We start from the raw sequence: 25765 nt of genomic DNA, 5'->3' as shown, positions 1-25765 counted from the left end.
GTTCTTCTCATTGATGTAGGCACCGGAGACACAATTTTCTGGAGTGCCCAAACAGGATGTTAAGAAAACAGATCTGCTTTTAAATGTGTTGTTCTGTTTTAAGAATGTGACAGTAGGCTTAACTCTTCAGATAAACTTGTGCATAAACAAAACAGTACACAAAGGTGAGGAAAGGAGAAAGTTGTGAGATTAGTATACAGATTCTGGGCCCATCAATGAGGAAGTAGGGTATGCAAATAAACAGTAACTCCTATTTTTCTCTCTAAGATGCTGACAGATCAAGCAGAAAAGATAAAATAATCTGCTTCAAAGGTAGAAACAAGTGATCAGAGAGACTGCGAGGGAAGGCCTGAGAACAAGAATGAATGGATTGTACTGTTACTCACAGACCATGTTGTCCCTTGCATAACATTTATTATCATTTTGCCTTAAGTTTACAGCTTTGTACACATTATGATTTAATTAATAATATAGGAAGACTCCTCCTGGATAAGGCCAAATTTTCATCTACTCTAGCATCATGTATCCCACAACTGCCAGCCAGATGCCTCCATGAAGCCCTCAAGCCACTCATGAAGACAACGGTCCTGCTGCTGTCCTCCACTAACTGGCACTCGGAGTAAACTACCACTGAACATGGAAGTTCCATTTAATCATCATGGCTAGCATCTGTTGATAGACCTGTCCTCCATGGAATTGTCTATCCCCCCGGTAATGATTTCAAGAAATGGATGCATGTATCTTTAAATGCTTGGTTTGAGGTAGGTGAAGAGTGGGGGTGAAAGAGAGGAATGAGTGGGCGATATGATTGGTTGACTGAGATTGTGGGCGGAGTGAATGGAGTTTAGACAGAGAGAGAGAGAGAGAGAGAGAGAAAGTCAGAGGAAAAGCAGGCTAGCTGTGTGCTGCGGGAGTATGTTGGAGGATTTATGAGAGAAATATAACCTGTGTGGAACCTGAACTTAGCATGTTTGTGAAAGGACACTCAGTCAGGGAAAGTGAGGCCAGCTGTGTGCTGCCTGATCAGGTTTAATATTTCTGTGAATGAGAGAGAAAGAGAGGCTAGCTGTGTGCTGCCTGAGTATATTGAAGTATTTGCGAGAGAACTATTGAGTCTAGTGAAAGCCTTAGAAGAGATCTGTGTGAATGAGAGTAAATGAAGTAACTTTAAGAACCGAGAACTACTTTTATGAAACCGATACGCTTGACTAAATAAAAGTTTATTTTGTTTTGTTATCTCCCAGAGTAGCTGTCATTGTTATATCCCATTCCTATTCTCAGGGCCACATAGAACCACAAAGGAGCCTGACGCTTAGGAACGTTACCAAAGGGAAAATTCAAATGAAATATCTTGGAATAAAATATTCCTGGTGGCAGCAGACTACCCAGAGGGTTAAGGGAAATATTAAAAGAAACATCTACCCCAAGGAAAGTAAAGGTCATAACACCCCCCTTTAAAACCATCTGAGTTAATGGCCATTATCACATCCTATGCTAGTGAAATATATCAATGTGTATAAAGTGCTGTCAAGTTCCAGCCCAATTAATGGCAAGAGAGGAACAGAGGTAGTTTGTCATTGCCTGCATAGTGACCCTGGATTTCCTTGGTGGTCACCCATGCAAGCACTAATGAGGGCCGACCCTGCTTAGCTCCCAAGATACATGAGATTGGGCTAGTTTGGGCCATCCAGATAAGGAAAAAAGAGTCTGATGGAGGGGCACATGATAGAGGTTTATAACATCATAAAAATCACGGATTTTTTTCTCAGAACTCTAGAACTTGGGGCACCTAATGAAATTGATGGGCTGTAGAGTACTCAGTTTCCTGGGGGTAAAAAGTGTAGGTGACTGGGGAAGGCAATGGCAAACCACCCAGTAACAAAAAGTCTGCCAAGAAAACATTGTGATGTGACATCCCCCCCATGGGTCAATAATGACTCAGGGTTTGCACAGGGGACTACTTTTACCTTTTTAGATTCACAATAATTGTGTGCCATTAAGTCACAGCCAATTCATGGCAACCTCAAGACCATAATGTTTTCAAGGCAAGAGATGAGGTGGTTTGCCATTGCCTGCCTCTGCGTGATGACCCTGGACCTCCTTCATGGTCTCTCATCCAAGTACTATCCAGGGCTGATCCTACTTAACTTCTGGGGTCTGATGATCAGGCTAGCCTGGGCCATCCAACTCAGGCCAAAATCTATCAATAAAAAAGTGTATTATTTGTACAGAGGCAGGCTCATACAGTTGCAATAGGACTAACGGTATAGTTGGATATCAAGTTAATATTGAAAACACTAGACTCAGTAGCACATTATCATCATATACATTATGTCATATTAATTGTGGAGAAAACTAATTACACCTGACCATATCAATAAACATATCCTTGAAAATATGTTCCATATGTCTGTAATATACACAGGAATGATCATTTTCTAATGCTAACAGGGAAACTCTAAACAGACTTATGCAAATCTAAGCCCATTGATATCAGTGGGCTTAGAGTAACTCTGCTTAGGATTTCACTGTAAGATTGTCTTGTATAAAAATCATCATGGTACACATTCTGAGTGAATAAAACCTTATCTTAAAAGTATTTCACTCATTCCAAAAGAAAAAATAAATAATAGGAGTCCTCCTCCCCCCAGCTCTGTCACTAAAAAATTCAACCCATCCCCCCTCTCCCAGACTCTGACCATTCTAGTTTGTAGTGGCACTCCATAGAGCAGATTCCACACTGGGGAGAAGCTAAGGCTCAGAGGCAGAACATCTACTTTGTATGCAGATAGTCATAGGTTCAATCCCTAGACTCTCCAGCTGTAAGAATCAAGTAGGAGGTAACATGAAAAATATCTGTCTGAGACTCTGGGAGAATTTCACTGTAATAGTATGTGTTTATTATTTTATATTTTCCCTTTTATTTGAGAAAACTGTAAGAGTATACCAGATGCCATTTCTTAAAAGATGTTACTTTGGACAGCTGAGTTGGAAATACAACCTTCTCCCCCCTACCTCCCCGGGCCCGGGGATAAATATATATGTTCTGTAAAGCCAGAACAGAAAACAGCGTATCTCTCCTGTTCCACTGAAACCATTTGGATCTAGCAGAAAAATGTTTCATCACATTATAGTTGGGATGCCAATATCCAGTGATATCTTACAAACCCCTGAGGACAGGACAGGATCTGAGATCCTGTCCTGAACTCTGAAAATCTGTTACCAATTCATTTGCCATCACTGTTACCGTATTCTCATCCTGCTTTCCTCCAAGGAATACACCATCATTCCTACCGCTTCCATTTTATCCTCACAATAACCTGTGAACTAGATTAGATTGGTCCAGTGAGCCTGATAACAGAGTGGGATTTTAACCCCAATCTTAGTCCAACACAGTAACTGCCACAGTGACTTTCATATATAGACTGGAGATAGATCAAGATGGGTAGCCCTGTTAGTCTCCCTATAGCAGTAGAAAAGAGCAAAAGTCCAGTAGCACCAATAAGACTAACAAAATTTGTGGCAAAGTATGATCTTTCGTGAGTCACAGTTCTGAAAAAAATGATCTGTGACTCACAAAAGCTCATACCTTACCACAAATTTTGTCAGTCTTATAGGCAGGGCTTTTTTCAGCAGGAACGCAGTGGAACGGAGTTCCGGAACCTCTTGAAAATGGTCACATGGCTGGTGGCCCTGCCCCCTGATCTCCAGACAGAGGGGAGCTTTGATTGCTAGGGCAATCTCAACTCCCCTCTGTCTCGAGATGGGGGGGGGGGGGCACCAGCCATGTGACCATTTTCTCCCAGGGCAACCCACTGAGTTCCACCACCTCTTTTCCCAGAAAAAAAGCCCTGCTTATAGGTGCTACTGGACTCTTGCCCTTTTCTACATATATAGACTAGTGAGTGAGTTTGAACTTTATCTTGTGACCAAGTCCCTAAACCTCTTATGCAAGACCCCTTGTCTATGTGCGGCATAATATATTTACATAATTATTCCAGACTAATCCAAACTCACAAGCAGAAACACGAATCCCTGCTTCACCCTTCAGGATTCATGCCAAGGTTGGATAAAACACCCCTTAACTGCCCGTGGCTACAGGAAGTGGAGGAGTAATGAATCCGCATTTAGTGGCTTTGCCTGTGTGGCCTCCCGGATTCCCTGTGTGGAATGGCTGAGGAGAGCCAAGGGCTATGAGATATTCTCACGTGAAGGGGAGAAGGAATGGGGAGGGGGGGATTCTTTTTCGCTCAGGTGTGAAGGCAGAAAAAGAGAAGCCTGTCGCTGCCTGCTAGGAGAAGTCTAGTGAACCCACTGCAGAGCACTGGGCTAACCTCCCTCCTTCTCCCCCCCCCTTTTTTTTTGGAAAAGGTAGCGCTTTTTAAGCACCCAAAGGTCCCTCCGACCATTCGCTGCAGATGGAGACTTTCCTGCGCTAGACATTCCCTTCTTTCGGAGGCAGGAGGGGCCGAATCGGGCAACAGGTCTCTCCCCTCCTCTCCCCTGTGGTTCCCCCGCCTGGACTCACCAGTTCCCGGATCCGACGATGCAGACTTTAATAGGCGGCATGGTGGCTCCCGGTCTCCCGGTGGCTGTAACAACTGCTCCTTGGATCCTTTCAAACCCCGCGGCAGGCGCGGCAAGTTCTTCGCTGCTCCGCTTTGTGCGTTATAGGAGGCGGGGAGCGAGTGACACACCGCAACCTACAAGCGCCGCCTGCCACCGATCCCGTCAGTAGGTGGATTCGGAGGTTCGAGCCCCTGAAGACCAATTAGAGGAGATCGCGTTAAGGGATGCGAGTGGCTTGGGGTCTGGGGGCTCTGCCTGTCCCAAGAGGGGGGAATGTACAGGGGAAAAGAAGAAGAGGTCCCCGAGGTTAGGATTCGGGGAGGGAAAACAAGCAAACAGAGGGAACAAGAAGTGCCCAATGTCCAGTGCAAAGTCAACATTTGTTTAAACTGAAACTGCACATGCACTAGTCTCTCACGGGCTGTATGTTGTAAACTCTCTGAGCCGGCAATGTGCAGTTGCTAGGACATCGGCAGGGGCTCTTGCCCCTGGAGCAGACACGTAGAGGTAAGGTGGATTGGCTCACAGCCTGCCGCAGAAACGTTAGGGGCATGTTGTGGGTGGGTGCACCGCATAAAACTGGAGTCTGCACAAAACACTGAGAATCTCTCTGCACAAGAGGATCTCTCTACACAAGACTTCTGACGCTGTTCTTCATGTGCGGGGAGGCACAATGTTAGCTGGGGAGTATAGTTTTGAAAGACAGAGCCAGCGGACATCGCTCTGGAGGGGACGAATTCTCTCACAGCCCTCCATGGCTTTGGCATGCTAGACTGTCTCCCCTTCCGGAGCCTTTGACCTGCTGAGGCTCAGTTAATTCAAAGTTTTAAGCAGCGAGGGGAGCAGGGCAAAGGGTCCAGAAGGGGAGACAGTCCAGCATGCCAGAGGCGGCAGAGGGCTGTGAGAGAATCCATCCCCTCCGGAGTGATCGACGCCAGCTCTGTCTTTTAAAACTACGCTTCCTGGCTAACATTGCATCTCCCAACACTTGACAAACATGGTGCCGAGGTGTCTTGTGTAGAGAGACTCTTACACAAGTAGGATCAAATGAAAGATCTTACACTTATTCTCTCATTGTGGATACACATGTACGGCTAGGGAGACAGAGTACAGTTGAATATAAGACCACACAGAAAGTAAGTCACCTGAGCATCCCCATGTAAGATGTCTTGTTAGAGAGACTCTGAGTGATGGCCCAAACCGAGAGGGCTCTTAAAAGGAGATTGGACAGATTCATGAAGCCCATCAGTGGCTACTAGCCAATGCCGCGGTGACTCGAGGGAACCTCCATACGCAGAGGCAGGAAATGATGGAGACCAGTGCTAGGAGGTAGCATCGGGGGAGAAGGGACTTCAGCCTGGGTGCCCTGTTTATTGTCCTTCCAGGCTTAGCCACTATATGGAGCGGGGGGGGGGGGGGTGGACAAGACAGACCACTGGTCTGATCCAGCAGGGCATCATTTATGTCCTTAGGCTTCCAGCTTCAAAGAAGGAGTTTCCAGCTGAAACAAATATAGAAATTAAAAAACAAATACAGAAACTGAATAAGACAGTTGTTCACAAACAGCCAGCATGGTACAGTGGTTGGAGTGATGGGTAAGACAGCCAACTCCAGGTTGAGAAATTCCTGGAGATTTGGGAGTAGAGCCTGGGGAAGTCAATCTTTGGGAAGGGAAGTGGGGTATAATTAGGAACCACGAACTGGGGCATGAACCAGTTCATGAACCAGTCTGTGGTTCGTGGGGTTTAAATGCCCCTTTCCGGCCGATTAGCAGTGGCAGGGAAAGGGGCATTTGACAGTTTGAAGGGCCCTTTCCTGCCTTGAAAGGGGCAGGTCCCTTTGGACTATCAGCTGGCAGGTGAGGGGAATCCCCCCCCACTGCCTGCCAGCCGATAGTTTAAAGAGCCCTGCTTCTTACAAGCCCTGCCCTGCCCCGCCCCATCCCGCCCTGCCCTGCGGGCCCGTGGCATCCTCCCCCTCCTCCCACGAGGGGCGGAAAGGCCACTTTTGGCTTCTTCTGCTACTATGCTAGCCCACAGAGCAGCAAAGGAGGAAGTTCATGGAAACGAGCTTCCACAAACCACTGGTTCGTGAACCACGAACTGGGCTGGTTCATGGGTTTTTTTGTTTCGTATTTGGGTTCATGCCCATCTCTTGGTATAATGCCATAGAGTCCACCCTTCAAAGCAGGCGTTTTCTCCAGGGGAGCTGATCTCTGTAATCTGGAGATCAGTTGTAATTCCTGGAGAGCTACAGGCTCCACCTGGAGGATGGCAATCCCAGTGGTGGGTTATGATCTGAGAGACCCTGGTTCGAATCCCCACCCTGCTGTAGAAGCTTGCTGAGTGACCTTGGGCCAGTCACACTGTGTCAACCTCACCTATCTCACAAGATTGTCATGAGAATAAAATGGAAGAGGGGAGAACTTTGTAAGCCACTCCGGGTCCCTACTGGGGGGAAAGTCGGGTACAGAAGAAGAAAACATGTACACAAATGAAAGTTATCAACCAATAAACAAGAGTATTCAAGTACTGTATTGTTAAGCAAAATCAAGCTATCTGCTCCCAAATAATTCATACTTGGTCAAGCTCTGTAGTCTAGAGAACCCAACCCTCTTGTTGACCTTTCATTCTATGTAGAAGTAGTAGGAGTCTGGAAACAGACAAGAATGGTTGAAAGAAGGCTTATTGTTTATGATGATGTGTATAAATTATTCCATTTTTGCATCTACTAAACAGATTTTGCTTCATTCAGACTCTTGTTTGACCCTAAGCAGCGCAAGGCAAAAGGACAGGGGGAACGGTCCCAAACTCCAAGGCAAAAGGCACACTAAGGACACACCGAAAGACCGCTGCTGCCATCCAAAGCTTTATTCACAAGTGCTGAGGGTCAAATCAAGAAGACAGGGGAGCGCCCACTCTCTCCGGCTGCTCCCAGCGGGAGATTGGCAAAGGGTTTGCCTGGCTAAATTGTCCCGTTTCGCAAGGCTCACAGCTTCATCAAAAGCCACAAATAAATTCTTGGTGCAAAGCGTATTTCTTTTACTGAAAAATAACCTGCTAGACAAGAATCAAGTTTCTTCTTAGTTTTAGTTGAACAGAATTTCCTCTCTTGTCACAGATTTTGCTTCATTCAGAGTCTGCTTCATTCAGACTCTTGTTTGACCCTAAGCAGCAGCAAGACACAGAACCAGAGTTAAATTTTATGTGCTGGAAGGAAGGGAAGGATAAAAATGTGATGGATGTATGGATGGATAGATAACTCAACTAGGTTTTACATTTGAATAATCAGAGAACCATTTACATAACCACGTACACCTCATGTGTTTAAAAAACACCCTTGGAAACTCTTGTTGAAGCTCACAAGATCATTGTTTGGATCCTATGTAGCACACGGAGAGCTGTACTTTATAAATGGCAGAAATCACAGTTTTGCTTCCTCCACTCCACCCCCTCCCACCATAGCAGTCTTGCCTTGAAATTGTGTCTTCTGGATCACTGGATCCCCATCACCATGAAGGTCACTGTGGGGGGATTGAAATGGGAAGGAGAATTGGCAGATACTGTCCCCCTTCTTACACAAATAGAAGCAACTGATTCGAAAAGATAGTGAATAGTGTGAATGGAGAAGGAGGCCAAGATCCAAGCCAATATAACTAATTAACTAGGTCATAAATTCATTTAATGAAATACCTATTTCCCTTCTGCTTCCGTAATGATATCTTTAACCCTCAAATATCGTTAATCCTCAAACATACTTTTTTTCTGGAGACTTTATTCTTGCTCTAGATGATGATGATGACGACGACAGTGACAATGACAGCAACAACAACGACGATGATGATGTAACATTCAATTTATATACCACCCTTCAGGACAACTTAATGCCCACTCAGAGCAGTTCACAGAGTATGTTATTATCATCCCCACAACAATCACCCTGTGTCACATATGTCTCTGTCTCTTTCAGGCAGGTCACGATGACCCATCAGGGAGGCCAAGGAGCATGGCTGTTCCAGCCCCCATTGATCCTTCTCGACTGCCATCCAAGCCCAACCCTAGGAGTGACTCAACCTCGTTCCTGAGAAAGCAGCACAAGGAATGGCTCTCTTGGTTTCGAATGTTGCATAAATAGACACAACTCCCTTCCTGGGCAAGGGTTGTTGGCAATATGCATCCAGACATCCTCTTCACTTTTGGTAGTTCAATAAAATCTGTGTCAATCAGCAAATCCCTCTCTGTCTGTTTACTTGCTTGTGCATGACAGTAGCTCCCCCCTCACTTCCCCATAGGGCTGCCCTTTCAGGATGGTCTTTCAGGATGGTCTTTGGCTCTGGGCTGGTAAGGATGGGGTGGCCCTGAAAAGGCTCCAGGTGCCTCCACTCCTTTGTGTGGCTCTGCTACCGAAAAGATCAGGGGTCCAGTGACACCTTGGAGGCTCCAGCCCCACCTTGGAGGCTCCAGCCCCACTCAGTTTGGTGTAGTGGTTAAGAGCGGTGGGACTCTAATCTGGAGAACTGGGTTGGATTCCCCACTCCTCCACTTGAAGCCAGCTGAGTGACCTTGGGTCAGTCACAGCTTCTCGGAGCTCTCTCAGCCCCACCCACCTCAGGGTGTTTCTTGTTGTGGGGATAATAATAACATACTTTGTAAACCACTCTGAGTGAGCATTAAGTTATCCTGAAGGATGGTATATAAATCAAACGTTGTTGTTGTTGTATTGTCGAAGGCTTTCACGGCCGGAGAACGATGGTTGTTGTGGGTTTTCCGGGCTGTATTGCCGTGGTCTTGGCATTGCAGTTCCTGACGTTTCGCCAGCAGCTGGGGCTGGCATCTTCAGAGGTGTAGCACCAAAAGACAGAGATCTCTCAGTGTCTCACCAAAAGACAGAGATCTCTCGACACTGAGAGATCTCTGTCTTTTGGTGCTACACCTCTGAAGATGCCAGCCACAGCTGCTGGTGAAACGTCAGGAACTACAATGCCAAGACCACGGCAATACAGCCCGGAAAACCCACAACAACCGTTGTTGTTGTTATTATTATTAGTTTCCCTCCCCCTTTCTCCCCCTCAAATTCATTGCAGGGACTGGGGTGGGACCTGGAGTGTTGGCTGTTTATCTGACAGGGGAGGGGGCATGGATGACTCTCATCCTCCTCCACTAAGTTCTCAGGTGCATGTGTCTTGGAAACAGAAGACTGATCAAGTTGGACCTTTGATCGGATCCAGCAAGGCAACTCTGCTTGTTTCTGGCACAGAGAATCAACAAGGCCTTAGGAGCATTTTCTTTGGTGAAGAGAGCTGGTTTGATGAATCATATGGGATGGAGTGAATGCCATGAGCTGGCTGGACTGGGGTTAGGTATTTATTCACCCATGCGTTCAGCTTCCCTATTGTTAATATCATTGGAGCAGAATGACTATGATAAAGAATTCGCAAGTAGTTAAAATGTCAGGGTAAGGGAACTAAGCATAGCAGAACCTGTGTGATAATTGTCTTTATACCAAGTGACCTCTGTTTTAACATGGGCTTGTAACAGTATCCAAACATGCCTAACTTCTAGAATACACTGTGCTGAGATAGGTTCATCTAACCTGAATGTCCTAGCTGTGGTATGAGAAGGCGACAGACCTACTGTTGTTAGACAGAGGAACCTGCCCCACCTCTGGTGCTACAGACAACATTACTCCTTTTTAGACATGGGCCCGATCCAAAAAAAAATTCCGATTCAGCTGTTCGTGGATCTGGGCTGCTGCCGAACACAGGCCACCGATTCTAAACGATCAACTCTCGTTTCCGGTCTGCAATCGGGAATCGGGGAGGCCAGCGCCCAGGGCAACCATAGTCAGGCTCTTGCGCACACGCGCGCACTCCTGAGTCGCCCCTGCCCACGCAGCAAGCTGGCTGTCCCAGTGTGCTGTGGAGCTGGCGGCAGCACGAGTGGCTGGGAGGCTGCCCGCGCCGTTCACCTGCCCTGCAAGACAAGGGGCAGCCAGCTTGCATGGGCAAGCCGGCCGCCCCTTGTCCTGGGGAAAGGCGAACGGCGCAGGTGGCCTCCCAGCCACCCGCACTGCCTTTTGCCTTTCCCCAGGACAAGGGGCGGCCGGCTTGCCCACGCACCCCTTGTCCTGGAGAAAGGCGAACGCCGCAGGCGGCCTCCCAGCCACCTGCACTGCCTTTTGCCTTTCCCCAGGACAAGGGGCGGCCGGCTTTCCCACGCACCCCTTGTCCTGGGGAAAGGCAAATGGCGCAGGCGGCCTCCCAGCCTCCCGTGCTGCCTTTTGCCTTTCCTTTGTGCCCACCCCCTTCCCCCTCCCTCCCCTGGGTTGCTGCTCCATGGTTGGAAGGAAGCCTGCTAATCAAGGAAAGCTGGGCTTCCATTCGTGTTTCGAGAGCAACAGAAGGAGGGCAAACACAGCTCATTTCCCTGACTCCGTTGCCCCAGGAATAAATTACTAGTGCTAGAGTGTCTGCAATTCCGAACAGAAACTGACCCATCCGATCAAGTCCCGAACAAGCAAACTCCCGACCGCTGGATCGGTTGCCATGGACAGAACCGATTAGCTGAGTCACGATGGCAAAAATGCCAAAATCGGGGTTTTTTTGAAATCGTAATTCAGACCGTGTCCATCTCTACTCCTTTTGCTATTCCCACTCGCCTTCCCTAGTTACAGGGCTGGATAGCTCCGCTCTTTGAACCAGGCATACGATACTTCATCCACTGTTGCCTGGACAGTCATTGCTTATGCTCTAGCAGCAGCAATTTAAGCTGCTCCATGAGATGGGGGAACCACAATGAAGCACCAGGGAATGGAAGAGAGAGTGGGAGGCACGTGGCAGATGGAGAGATACCAGCGTTGCCATAGGAACCAATGTGCAAGAAACCCAAATGGGTGTAATGGAAACATTGCTTTTAGGAAGTGAGGGCTCGTGACTAAGGAAGCCAAATTTGCTTCGCACAGCCTACTTCTGATATAACTATTTATAAAAACGTGTTAAGTTACAAAGAGACAAAGATTTAAACAAGAAGGATGGCAAGTCTCAAAATGGTAGAAGAAAACTATGGATGAGATGAAAAGAAATATTTCTGTAATCTCCTTCTAATCAGTTGCTGAATAGGTTGTGCAAACAGATTTAGAAATAATTTAAAACATTATTTAACCCCCATCAAAACATAAGATTGATCGCAACCAGGCAGGCCAGCACGGCAGATGCTTTAAAAATGTGCTTAAAAATGAGATAACGGATAGGTTTAAACTATTAGGTGTAGGAACAGATGTGCTCCTTTCTCATGAGCACATGACACTGCCTTATATGAGTCAGACGATTGCTCTATTAAGGTCAGTACTCTGAACACATCACATAACAAAACATATCACCTCACACCGTATAAGACATATATCATGTTTGTCGGCTACTGCATTCTGGGTATAAAAACGTCAGAAGAGAAAAAGTGGCTTATGGGTTAAAGATATAAGCTCAACCTCCATATGTTTTATTTTGGACCAGTCCTGAGTGAATAATTAGCATCTTTCCTCCAATAATATGAGTTGTTTCCTGTAACCCCCTTCTTCTCTGATAGCATGCCTCTTATAAAGGTTTGGCTGTTCTCTTCCCTTGTCCCTTTGAGGCAAATATTGTGCATACCTGAGTTGCATTAATCAATAGATGGCCACACCTCTAAAGTGGTTGTCAGGGAAACATAGTTCAGGCTTCCCTGAATAACAAGAAAACACTAAGCACTTGATTTTTTGTTCTTGTTAGATATGTCAGGTATGTTTGCTGTTGACTTAAGTGGGTACATGAAATTTGTTATCTGCTCTTTCAAAACAGAAACAGGTTTATCAGTGCTTAAAATTCCAGCGACCATTTAAAAATAAGCATGCATATTTGAATATATTACCTATCACAAATAAGCCACAAAAGGAAGAAGGAGTAAATATATAGGAAGGGGTACATAACCAGTCCTAGGAAATAATTGGCCTTCCCTAATTGTGTCCCCCAGACCAGACTGTGTCTCCTGCAGTCGATGCAAATGGTTTCTTCTGGGGCTGTTGTAACCTTATGGGGTGGAAAGCATCTGAAGCCTTGAACTAAGCAATTCAACCCACCTAAATTTCTGAATTGCCCTGCAGGGGTACTAATTTGAGGCTGAATCCCTTGACAGGATTGAAGCTTACGCATGACTGCCTCTTACATCAAACATACTGTGAGCCCAGGCAGAAGCATTTCATCCACACAGGTTCCTATTGAGTTCAACTTGTACATAGTAGAGGTGGATGTGAAGTGTCCGATTGTTAACTGGGTGTCACAGGTATGGCCAGCAATATAGGGGAACAGTTTCTGGACTTGACCAAAAAGATTGTGGAGGATGTTTCTGCTCACCAGGACCCTAAGCCCATACCTAAACACCATCCAATCCAGATGGGGCTCTGCATGGCTGCATGGCTGGGTTGGGGGGGAGGACCTCCAGAGATGGAAACTCCCAGTATGATTATGCATTGTTCTCACATCTTTGAAAGCAGATTACAGGGATGAGGCCTAGTTTACAGTGTCTTAAGGTATGGTTGAAAAGCACACGATAAAGCAAAATAGAAGAGAAGTCTAATGGCATCTTGAAGACTAACATTTATTTCAGCATGAGTTTTTGAGAGTCAGAGTTCACTTTTTCAGGTATATGAAGAGGTAATCATTTTGGGAATTCTTATAGAAAAAAATGCAGAAGGGAGGATGGAGGAGGAGGAAGAAGTTGAGGCAAAGAGAGACTTGGCTATAAATCAAGTCTGATCTTCTGTATTAGGGACTAAAACAGATTTGGTTGATATGCTTAATGGATGATGAGACGGGTCAGAGGTCCAACTCTCTTGAGGTAAAAATAGAGTAATGAAGTAAGAAAATACAGCTAATCAGGAAGAAGTAGCCTGAAGTTTAAGAAAATTAGGACAGGGTTCTAGTATGTTAAAATGTGGTAAGAGCAGCCAATTAAAGTTTCCAAAAAATGTGTCCTGTCAAGCTATTACAAATTATTGTGTATAAGGACATCTAAGTCTCTGTTTAAGCCAGGATGATGGTCATGCTTGATTTCTTGATGAGTTCTGATCCAGCACTTTGGTGTTGTATATTCTGTGATGGTTAGCACCTTGTTGTCAGCATTTTTGTTGTATACTCTAACTGCATGGCTTGGGCTGCCACTGACTTTATTTGTGGCTTAGAAGGAGGAAGAACTTGAGCCTGAAGTTGACAATATAGCCGCTGGGTTATATTTTATTCAATTACTTACTTAAAAATGTATATCCTGTCTTTCTTAAACATCAAGGCTTACATAGAAACAACAAATAAAAAACATAACACATTAAGATGGGACAAAACAGACTTAAAAGCATACCAGAAACATGACTTGTAGAATTGTAAGGGCACCCATAACAAATAAAATAACACCAGCAATCCATAAAAACCCATTGAAGCAAAGTGGGGTTACACAGTCTTCTAAAAGTCACCCTGCAGCCTCTGATAGGCTGTTCCAGAAAGCCAGCGCAATAACCAGGAAGGCCCAGCTCCTCGCAGACATCTTATCCAAGAAGATGACATATTCAGAAGAGAATGCTGCGCAAATCTGTGTGAACAAGTTTGTCATCAAGAATAGTAGTGGTATGTATGACCCAGCATTTTGAACCAGCATCTTAAATTGGACCTGGATGCCAGTAGGTAGCCAATGTTGTTGTTTCAACACAGGCACAATGTTTTCATATCAGCTTGTGTCTGTAAGGAAACATGCTGCTGGGTTGTCTTCAAGGGCAGCCCCATGCACAATGTGTTATAGCAGTCAAGCCTCAAAGTTATGTAGGATGGATCAGCACAACCAAGTCAATTGTGTCCAGAAGGAGGATAATTTACACAGCTGGAAATGCAGCTGGGATGCAGCTGGAAAAAAACACTCTTGGCTATAGTCACAGACTTTTTTTCAAAAAAATGATGAAGGACCCGAAAACTCTTAAGTTTTGTATTTGATCAGTTTGGGACAATCTCCATCTAAGAGACTAAATTAATCTCCTCTAAAACATTATTATAATGTTTGGCCTTGCAATGAGAAGTGGTTTTTTTGTTTTAAATATCCTGTCCTTGCTCCAGGAAATTCAAAACAGCATACATGGGCTTTATAGGCAGTCTCCCAAGCAAATACTAGTAGACAAGGCCAGACCTCAGTAAGAAAACCCAACTGTTGCCTCTGTCTTCACTAAACATGTGTAAGGTTGCCACTTTTAAAATGTGTGTGTGTGTGTGTGTATAAGTACGTACATAAATAAATCGAAAAATGTAATATACAAAGAAACGTCCATAAGAATTGAGAAAGATACATAAACATGCACAAATCAATACACCTCATATCTCACATTTCTTATCTCAAAATATAAAAATTGAATACATTCAAATCTAAATCCACCTTTTGCTAACAAAAAAATCAAAAAGTGTTTCCATGTAGCCCCAATGCAAGATTTCTATTATCTGCCCTCTCTCAAAAGGTTAATCTCACTTAGTTTTAATAGTTTAGTAATCAGCCAAATCTTATTAACCCAATGTTTTTAATATACAAGTGGGCTCCCAATTTCCGATTTTTAGTAATTAACATTTTTGCTGCCAACTTTTTCTGGCACGGACTGTGCATCTTTAAGAGCATGGCAGACAGAAATTCCACACAACTTTACCCAGGATAGAGATGCAATATGAAATTTCCCATAGCACTGAAAACACAGGATCCTTCCCAGGAAAAAAAGGGGCAGCAATGCTAAGCATAATAAAAAAAAATGTACAAAGGTTTTTTCAGACATTGACAAACCTGATAAAAATCCACACGTGACTTGGCACAGGAAGTAAAATAACACAAGAAAGCATGTACACAGAATTTGTGCAATTTCTGCTTTCCTTCCATCCCTTGAGGAATGGGGTCAAAAAGCTCTTAGAATTAACGAGCCAAACTACATCTAAAATTCAGAACAAGAGATCAGTATTAGAAAAGATCCAGTATTAGAAAACCAATTTGCATAACTGAAACAATGCCACTTAACATTGCTTATAACAGACATGTTTATCCATAACATTTCTGCAACCCAAATACTAGTTGTTGTGAGTATTAGGAAGAGGCAGTGGCACACAGGTCTCACAAATAATTAGTAAAGATACACATGGTTCGTATTTAGATTATGGGCAACTGTTCACCTCTATCATTTCCCTTTCTGCAAAGCATCTCTGAGAAGCCCTGCCCCTATTTTGCCACCCTGACTTGGATAGTCTAGGTAGCCTGTTCTTGAAAGAGCTCAGAAGCTAAACGGGGTTGGCCGCGGTCAGTATTTGGATGGGAGACCACCAAGGAAGGTCAGGATCGCTATGCAGAGGCAGGCAATGACAAACCACCTCTGAGCGTCTCTTGTCTTGAAAACCCTACAAGGTTACCAGAAGTAGGCAGTCATATGGCAGCATGCACACACACAAAAACATCTCTAAGAAGCCCTTTAGTCCACGAAAATAATTGCCTGCCATTCCCTTAACATACTGGTTAGTCTAGTATCCCAACTACTCCTCCAACACTCCTTAATGTCAAGATTTAATTTTATTTTCAAAACAGCCATATTTCATTCCACATTCAGCCACACTTGGTTCTAGAACCATACACTACAGGCCTCTGCTGTGAGGGAAATTGTGTACTAATGATCACAGGCATTTGTATGCATCCTTGTCTCCAGTCTCTCATTGGTAAGTGTGTCTGCTCTCTATCTCCACTGCAGACGAACTTCTATTGGATCCCTCGCACATAATCAATGTTTCATAAAGAGTTGCAGTGTTTGCTTGTCACATATGTGTCATGTACTGTCATGGGGCAGAAATAAGCGGTGTACCTGACTGTTAATGTGAGAATTTGTGTGAATTTTGCATCTTCTGGTTTTGTAGCATGTAAGATAAGGAACCCTGTAACTTATTAACTTTTTAAATAAAAATATTATTTTATTATTTATTTTATATCGTTATTCATTGCGTGGACTCCGTTGTAATCTTTCATGACTGTTATTTTTAGATTGGCCACTAGAGGGAAACAGACGCCAAATTAAAAAGGAAGGTTCCTAACATTTCTCTCAGAGCCCTTCAGGTGACCGACATTTACGTCAGTTTTGCCTGAACACCGGCGCCTCAAGAGCATTAGAGAGCAGACTGTAGCTATTGCTGGAAAAGCGGTAAACAAGCTGTTCGTGAAGCCAGGTATTACACTGATGAAATAACAGTCGTTGTAATCGAGGAGCCATTAAAGAAGAAAAGATCAAGAACGACTTGATCAAGAACTGTTTAATGCAGCCCCTATCTTTTTAATGAGACAAATTCAAGATCTGCACATCAATTTAGTACAGGAAAAAGCTGATATGTATCATGAGAATATCATCATGAAGGTAGCAAGGAAAATAATAACCAAAGAGAAAGGCGTTCTGTGCACAAATATGAAGCCACTCTTCATCCAGCTCAGAAGGATGTCTCCATACACAGAGGCAGCATACTTCTGAATACCAGTGCTAGGAGGAAGCGGCAGGGAAGGGCCTCTGCCTTTACGCTTGTTTATTTGTCCCTCCATAGTAACTGGTTGGCCACTGTGTGGAACAATACACTGGACTAGATGGATCGGCTGTCTGATCCGGCAGGCTGTGCGCTTATGTTCTTATAATGCCTACATTTAAGGAAGTGTAACCTCATCGGGATAGACAGAAATGACAACCCACTCGATGTAGGCTCTCTCAGCCTTATAATCTAATTGCTTAGACATTCATGCCCTGTTTTTCTCCCCAGTGGGGCCCCAAAGCGGCTTTCAACGTTGTTCTCTTCTTGATCTTGTTCTCACAAAAACCCTGTAAATAGGTTAGACTAAGTGGGTGTGACTGGCCCAAGGTCATCCGTTGAGCTTCCAAGGGAGAACAGGGATTCCAATTGGGCTTTCCCAGATCCTAGTCTGACACCAATACACCATGGGGGCTTATCTGGAGTCATCTTCAATGGGTGACACCATATCCAACCTGCTCAAGGTTTGAGTTGCCATTCAAGGATTGAGTTGCTGCTCTTGGATTTGTTGAAAAGGAAAACAGAAGCTGGGTGCTGCTATCACAGTATTGATGACAGTGCACTTCAGGCTGCTGGACACTTTGCACTTACGCATCACTTTCCAAAAGCAGACAAAGTGGACACTTTGCACTTGGTCAGGAGCAGAACTACAGTAAACTGGCATCAATCCATCAGGTAGGAGGTTATTAAAAGCCAGTTTGATATGACCGCTGTCTGGAAAGAGCTCAGTGGGGGGAAATGCAAAATAGGTGAGTTGCTTTTAAAAAAACTAAGCAGAAAAGAATCACCTGGCATTCTCCTGCTCTAATGGCACAGTTACATGGACATCTGTACATGGTTATGCATAATAGTAAAGGAAGTAGCCAAGCCATAATGCTCAGCATGCCAGCTGATGGAAACTTGGAAATCTTACATCTGCTTACTTTGAGATTATTTAATATTGTCTGTAATTCAGTGGTGAGTCTGACATAATTGGGCAGCAAAAGGTATTGAGCTATTTCCCAAAATCCCAGCCTCAGGCAGAATGCTATTGGTAGCAGAAGGTAAACTTTATGGAGATTACTTCTACAGTTCCATAAAGGAGTTGTTCTCAGGGTGTTCCAGTAATCCCACTAAATCCTTAGGAGTAAAGGTATTGGGTACTCTTTTTCTTTCTGCCTTCTGGTACTCCATGTGTTTCTGGTGGCTGTGTCAGGGGCCATGGCTGCAATGACAGGCAGTCATTGGCTGCATCTGTGTGGGCCACTCATGGGGGCATTGGCAGCAGATCACTTCGTGATAGGTGGATTCAGCAGTTCACCATGGACTCTGGCACAATCACTATGATGTTTGCCTTGAACTGTTTCTGACACTAATTTTCTCTTCATAGGATGCCAACTAGTGGTACTGGCACCATACTAGTATTCACTCTCCACTGGTGCTGAGTATTTTATGTTATTGCATGGATGTGCAATACATTATAGTTCAAAAATGTATTGATCCATGCATCCTTATGGTGTCTGGATATGGGGTATCATAAAAATTGCTTACTCCCATATGAAGCTGCCCCTCAGATTAAGGCCAGGGGTATCTTAAATATCTTACTGGTCTCTCTTGGGCTGTTCAGCAGAAGATTGGAGGTAGCCCTTAGGCGACTTTCCTACTGGCAATCTGTACCAACCCATACTGGTTTGCTTTCGCTCTACAGATCAATGGGTTTACTAGAGTAATTCTGCATAGGATTGCGCTGTTGGTTGTGAAGTTCCTCAGTCAAGTTTGTCCTGTTTATCTTTGTTTTTAATCACATGTATATTATAGGTAACTGCTTCTATGTAAGCCAGCTATTGCTATTATCACCAAACAATTGTCAGTCTTCATTTTTGCCTTTAATACAGATCTCTGTAACTTATCTGAGTGGTGGATGGTTGCATCTTGTTTTAGTGCACATGGATGTAAACATGCTCAGAAACACTTATAGTGAAATCCTAAGCAGAGTTACTCCAGTGTAAATCCATTAATTTCAATGAGCTTAGACTGGGATAACTCTGTTTAGGATTTCAAGGCATCTTGCAGGGTATTACCCATACATTGCAGCTTCTGAGATATAATAGAACAATTTTTTACTTATATATTGCTGAAGAATCATTACGATCTTTGGTTTAAAACCAACGGAGGACAAGCTATTGTAAAGTAAACATCTACAGCTTACTAAGGGAGTCAGTGTGGCGTAGTAATTAGGGTGCCAGACTAGAATATGGAAATCCCTGGTAGGAATCCCTGCTCTGCCATAGAAGGTTGCTGGGTGATCTTGGTCTGATCCCATATGCTCAGCCTAACCTGCCTCACAGGGTTGTTCTGAGAATAAAATGGAGAAACATGTAAGCTGCTTTGGGTCCCCATTGGGGAGAAAGGCAGGTTATAAATGAAGCTAAATAATAATTTTAAAAATCAAGACTGATGAAAAGTTCTGAAGAACCTAAAAATCTGCACACTGCTTTAGGTTATTTGTCAATAAAAGTATTGTTACTATAGAGAAACAATGGATACCTGCAATCATATGCAAGCAGGGTGTCTCAAAGGCTGTTTTCACATGTCATTGGATATTGGGCTGTCATTGTGCTATCTATAGCAACCATTTACAACCAAAGTAGTCGTGTTAGTCTGTAGTAGCAAAATGGTAGAGTCCAGTAGCACCTTTAAGACTAACCAAGTTTATTGTAGCATAAGCTTTTGAGAACCACAGCTCTTGACAAAGAGAGCTGTGGCTCTTGAAAGCTTATGCTACAATTAAGTTGGTTAGTCTTAAAGGTGCTACTGGACTCTTTACTATTTCATTTACAACCAGAATGTTTTGGCCATACAGTTACAAATGATTGTTGTACAGCACAGTATCAAATATGTGGATGTATCCAAAGTGGTCTTTCTTGTGAAAATAAGAGTATTACAAGCATGTGCCTATTTTTATCCATGAAATTCTTAAAGACAGGGCTCATTTCGAGGGGGAACGTGCAGGAATGCAGTTCTGGCAGTTCCCCAAAGAGATCACATGTCAGGTGGCCCCACACACCTGGCTCTCGGCCATTTTGGGCCCGTTTCAGCCTGGATTGGGGCCGAAACGGCCCAGATCGGGCCTCTGATGGATGGTAGATCACTCTCCCACTCAGCAGCGGCCTGATCCTGACTATTTTGGGCCCCTATTCAGCCATTTTCAGCACCTTTTTGCCATTTTGGGCCCAATTTTGGCCTGAATGGCCAGGATTGGGTCCAAAACAGATAGGTGATGTCAGGGGTGTGTGGCATATGCAAATCAGTTATGCTAATGACACACTTCTGGTGATGTCAAGGGGCGTGGCATATGCTAATGAGTTATGCTACTGAGTTCCTCCCGCTACGAAATGACCCCTGCTTAAAGATATTAGCTTATTTTAAAATTGCATGGTTTTATTGCTGACATAACATTTATTTTAATTGTTTTGACTAATGTGTTTGATTGAGGGCCTCCATAGCAGAAAGAGTCCAGTAGCACCTTTAAGACTAACCAATTTTATTGTAGCATAAGCTTCCGAGAATTAAGTTCTCTTCGTCAGACGCATGATACAGAGACTGGTCAAATACAGAGAGGAGGGAAAGAAGGGAAGGAGAGAGAAGAGGCAATTAGGGGGGGAAACCAAAACATTCCTTTGCTAGTATATTACATATGTATATTACATATGTAATATGTAATATACTAGTAATATGTAATATAATATGTAATATGTAATATGTAATATACTAGCAAACATTCCTTTGCTAGTATATTACATATGTAGTATACGTACATATACTAGCAAAGGAAGTATATTACATATGTATATTACATAGTATATTACATATGTAATATACTAGTAATATGTAATATAATATGTAATATGTAATATACTAGCAAACATTCCTTTGCTAGTATATTACATATGTAGTATAGGTACATATACTAGCAAAGGAATGTTTTGATTTCCCCCCCTAATTGCCTCTTCTCTCTCCTCCCCTTCTTTCCCTCCTCTCTGTATTTGACCAGTCTCTGTATCATGCGTCTGACAAAGAGAACTTGATTCTCGAAAGCTTATGCTACAATAAAATTGGTTAGTCCTAAAGGTGCTACTGGACTCTTTTTGATTTTGCTACCACAGACTAACACGGCTAACTCCTCTGCATCCATAGCAGAAAGGAGGGGTTAAAAAAAACCTGCATAAATGTGACGAAGAATCACTCTGTCCTCAGCGAGTGAAATCATGACAGCCTCTTTTCAGAGGCGGTAGGACGAACAGGAAGGGCATCTCGTGCACTAGCGCCCACACCCTTGCTTCTGAATTCAGCTCCACCCGCCCTCTACTTGCTTCCTTTTTTCCTCTCAGGGCGCCTGTGCCCTTCCCAAAGATGGCGGCGCCAGCTCCCGCTCTCTTTTCCCCATGGAAAGGGAGGGGCGGTTGAGCCTGACCCGGAAGGGGTGGCGGCCTTGCTGCGCTCTGTCGGTGTTGCTGGCCCGGGAGACGGAGCGCGGCCGGTACCCCGCGCCCTCCAGAGCCAAGTGGGGGGCGAGTGAGGAGGATCAGGCGCGTGGGCTGCCTGAGGAGGAGGGCGGGGGCCTTTCACGGTGAGGTCGCCGCCAGGGAGTCTCTGGGTGGGGACCAGCAGGAGATGCCCCGGGACTGCCCTTCTCCCTCCGGCGGGAGCATCCTCCCCCGAGTATTGGTGACCAGCCGGAGCCGCTCCCCGCAGCTTATGTTTGGTGCCTCTCCTTGGGGTTTTGAGGGGCGGCCCTTCTTTAATTTCGAGTGACTCCGCCATTCCCTCCTCATTTACCCCTGAAGCTCCCTACTCTTCTCAGCCTGGCTGCTCTCCTTAGGCTAGTTCATGGGCTTTCAAGAGCCTCTCCTTTCCTCAGCCGGACCCACCGCAAGGCATCTTCATCCTCCTTGCTCCTCCCTGTGGTGATTGTGAGCTCCGCTTCAAAGTATATTTTTATTATTCTCCTTTCCTCCAAAGTCCTCCAGTATATTTTTACACCCCCCTCCTTGTCCTGGCTTATTTGGGGAGGGGGGGTCATTTCACAAAATCGAGGGCGATAGTTTTCTCCTCCAAGCGTTCACCGTCCCTCCCCACACGCTCTTTTTACTTGCTGCTAGCTTACAAACCTCCCACCCTCCCGGGTGGGGGTGGCCTGGCGATTATTGCCATGCAAGCTGCAGAGCCCGTGTCGGTGCCTGCAGCCACAACACCAGCTATGAAAGTGTCTGAAAGCGAGGGCAAGCTGGAGATCTTGTTGCCAGCCCAGAACTGCGCCAGCAAGAGTAGTAGTAGTAGTGGGATCAGCAGTTGCCGAGGAAGTAGTACCAAAAGCTGGCAGTACAGGTGAGTTGTGCTGTATGATTTTTTAAAAAACGTATTTTGTCTTGGGCAGGAGGACGGGGGGGGGGGGGAATACCAAATGTACCTAAACCTCTCCTGTGCCTGATGAAGTTCTCAACAGAATCCAACTTTAACTGTGGAATGATAGACTTAACTATAGAGTTGCAGATGCTGTGTTTTGTAAAACAATTATTATACTTTTAATTGTTCAGAAGAGTTAGCCTCTGCTGTTATATTGTCTTGTGTGTGTTTTTAAAACGATGTGTAGCAGTTGCCCCACAAATTACAAAAGGAAGAAATGTATCTGGACCTGGAAATACTTGATGTCTACTGGCTGCTTCCATAAATGTGTTTTCAGATTTTTTTAAAAAACTTCATTTATACCCCTCCTTTCTCCCCAGTGGCGATCCAAAGTGGCTTACATTATTCTCCTCTTCTCCATTTTTTCCCTCACAACAAACCCTGTGAGGTAGGTTAGACTGAGCAAGTGTGACTGGCCCAAGGTCACTTGGCAAACTTCCGTGGCAGAGTTGGGAATTGAACCTGGTTTACCAAGATCCTAGCCTGTTACTCCAGCCAATGCACCATGCTGGCTCTCAAAATAGGAATGGGGTTATGTGGTGGGAAAAGCAGCTGGGCCCAAGGGAAAAAAATTACTCCTTGGAGTCATTTCACGCTTTATGCAGGAACTGCTTTTGGTGCGTGCACTGGAACCCTGTAAAATGTGTGGGAGAACAGTTTGTATGTTATATTCACAAATGTCAAAATGTAGTGGATGTATGCCACTTATTGGCTGCAATCCTCTGTGTATTTTCAAATGTATGTCCTGGCTTCACATTTCATTTTGTTTACTGCTGTAATTGCAGGAAATGCACTTTGTGTAAAGCATCAGTTGAATTGTAATGTTTTTCTTAGGTTCAATGCATATTGACATATTTTAAGTGCTTATTTAAGGTTTGTTAATAGAATATTCTCTTGTTTGCAGATATACCTATCACTTAATGCTCAGACAGATGTATGAATTAGTTCTTGTAGTTGTGTTCTTGCTGTTCTGCTCCTGTACTTTAATTTTTTCTTTTAAAATATATATATTTTATATATAAAATATTCCTTATTGTTTGATAAGTAAACAAAAACAAACACACAGATTACAGCACAAGCCTTTCACCTCTTTATGTTCTGTTGACCTATAATATTTACAGCCAGCTAATATATGGCCCAGTCAACAATCTTAAAATATTTCCAATTTAACAGGAATTTAAGAACCACCACTCCCCCAAATCCTTTAATCCCCCAAAGACTAGCCACATTTATTCCTACATAAACTTTTGAGAGTGAGGGTTTACTTCACCAGATGCATGGAGTGACCATCCAAAGCAACTCAATTTATACTTGGGTGTTCAAGCAACGAAACAGTGCAAAGTGTGTGTGTGGGGGAGGCGGGGAGAGGAATGTTGAGGGGAAGTTAGGATAGACCTATGTAAAAGAAGAACCAAACAAAAAGGAACCAATCCATTCAGAGTGGGTGAGAACTACTCCCAAATATTACTAGACAGGCGGGGTAGGATTAAAATAAAATCTAATTTTCCTTAATTAGATTTTGTTAATCCTGTCCTCCCTATCAACAGTTAGGAGTGGTTTGCATTCACCTTGAATGGATTTTTGTTTTACAATGGCTCTTTATAACTTCGCCCCACTCCCCCTTTCCTTTGTTGTTGCTTGAGGTCTTTAGGTGTTCTAGAAGGAGAACATTCCATGCATTTAATAATGTGAAATTTGACTCTCAAACGTTTATGCTGGAATACATGTTGTTAGCCTTTAAAGTACTATTGTAATCTTGCTACAACAAAGTAGCTTGACTATCCTTCTGGAATTCATCCCCCCCCCCCCTTTGGTGGAAGAAAATTGTTTAAATTATCTTGACTAATTAGGTTATGAGTCTGCTTGACCTTCAATCACTTAACGCTTTGCATGAGTCATTCTTACTTTTCTAAGTCCCATAAGATTGGTTTCCACAATAGAGGTGTTTTATGTCTCAAAAGCTGCAATTCTATGCACATAGATTGAAGGAAGCAAGGACCATTGAATGCAGTGGGACTGGCTTCTGAATAACTACACATTTCAGGCTGAAGAGTAATAGTAGCACAATAAGTCTAATCTCTTCTGATACATTGTTTATAAATGTGATGAGAAAACAGAATAAAGGGCATATAGCATCTTTGGCATACCACTTGAATCTGTCAACACATCACTTCAAATGATCATTTTCAGTATTGTATTTCCTGAAATTTAGCTTTATTTGTGGAATATTTATTCACAGAGATAGTAGAATTTTGTCTGAAAGTTGTTAAAAATTTATTATATGACAAGTTGAATTCACTGTTTCAGTTCTTGCAGTTTGGTTATATTTAGCCTGATTACAATTAAAAGCAGCCCATCATTGCTTTCCTGTGTGATGATCACAAGAATATTCCAAAGGTAAAGTAATCAATATATAAAAATGAAAAATATGCATGACCCAAACTGATGGGTTGGGGAAAAAAAGGAACCTCTTAGTAAAACTTGCTCAAATATTTTCATGGAGCTCGAAGTGATGATTCAGTCCAAATTGGTGAAAATTGCCCTGGCACATGGCATAACATGTCTACTTGACTAGAGAATTTGCTACAGTTCAAAAGCCCTATGTCATCTGCAATTGTACTTTATAAAAGTACAAGATGTTCTGTGTTAAATATATGATAGTTTAAGCCCTGCAGCAAGTTGGTTACAATCATATGACACTGGAATATGCTCTAGCCATTAAATTAAAAACAACAACTTGAAATCAGAATTGTGGTATATGACAGTGGTTGCAAAAATAACCTCACATGCCTGCTTTGGTTTATTTTTAAACAAACTTAAAAACCCAAATGTGAAAGATAACTAAAGGAAAAATGAACGGCAAAAATTGTATATTTTTCTGTCATCAGTGCAGATAGAAATTAACACTAATTGCTGTTCTACTAACCTATGGCTTTAAAGTGGGTTACCAACTTTTGAATATAGGCTTTACATAGGATTGCCAGCCAAGTGCTGACAACCCTCAGGAGTATTTATGGAGTGGAGACTTGAGTAGTGATGACCTTTCCTGTCGCATAGCCCAAAGTGCTGTCACAATTCTCTAGGAACTCCTCGATCTCTGCCTATTCATTTACTTCATCCATACCATTCCTTTGGGGAACTCAAGTGGCTTACATCATT

General features: G+C 43.7%; 2 protein-coding genes across 3 annotated transcripts in view; one reads left to right on the top strand and one right to left on the bottom strand.

The window, feature by feature from the left end:
- LOC129325304 (glycerol-3-phosphate dehydrogenase [NAD(+)], cytoplasmic-like) overlaps positions 1–4874 on the bottom strand; it is a 35324-nt gene extending 30450 nt beyond the window's left edge. The window contains exon 1 of the mRNA XM_054972974.1: positions 4529–4874. Within this exon, the coding sequence (XP_054828949.1) occupies positions 4529–4569 (41 nt within the window). The 5' untranslated portion in view covers positions 4570–4874. The remainder of the gene's footprint in view (positions 1–4528) is intronic.
- Positions 4875–21650: 16776 nt separating this feature from the next.
- Positions 21651–25765, top strand: part of OSBPL11 (oxysterol binding protein like 11) — a 60517-nt gene continuing 56402 nt past the window's right edge. For both annotated transcript variants that reach the window (XM_054972213.1, XM_054972212.1), the window contains exon 1: positions 21651–22528. In XM_054972213.1, coding sequence (XP_054828188.1) covers positions 22353–22528 — 176 coding nt within the window. In that variant the 5' untranslated portion in view covers positions 21651–22352. The remainder of the gene's footprint in view (positions 22529–25765) is intronic.

Source organism: Eublepharis macularius, chromosome 2, assembly GCF_028583425.1.
Source record: "Eublepharis macularius isolate TG4126 chromosome 2, MPM_Emac_v1.0, whole genome shotgun sequence".
Classification (NCBI taxonomy): domain Eukaryota; kingdom Metazoa; phylum Chordata; class Lepidosauria; order Squamata; family Eublepharidae; genus Eublepharis; species Eublepharis macularius.
The sequence above is the reverse complement of the archived record's forward strand: the minus strand, read 5'-3'. Positions and strand labels throughout refer to the sequence as shown.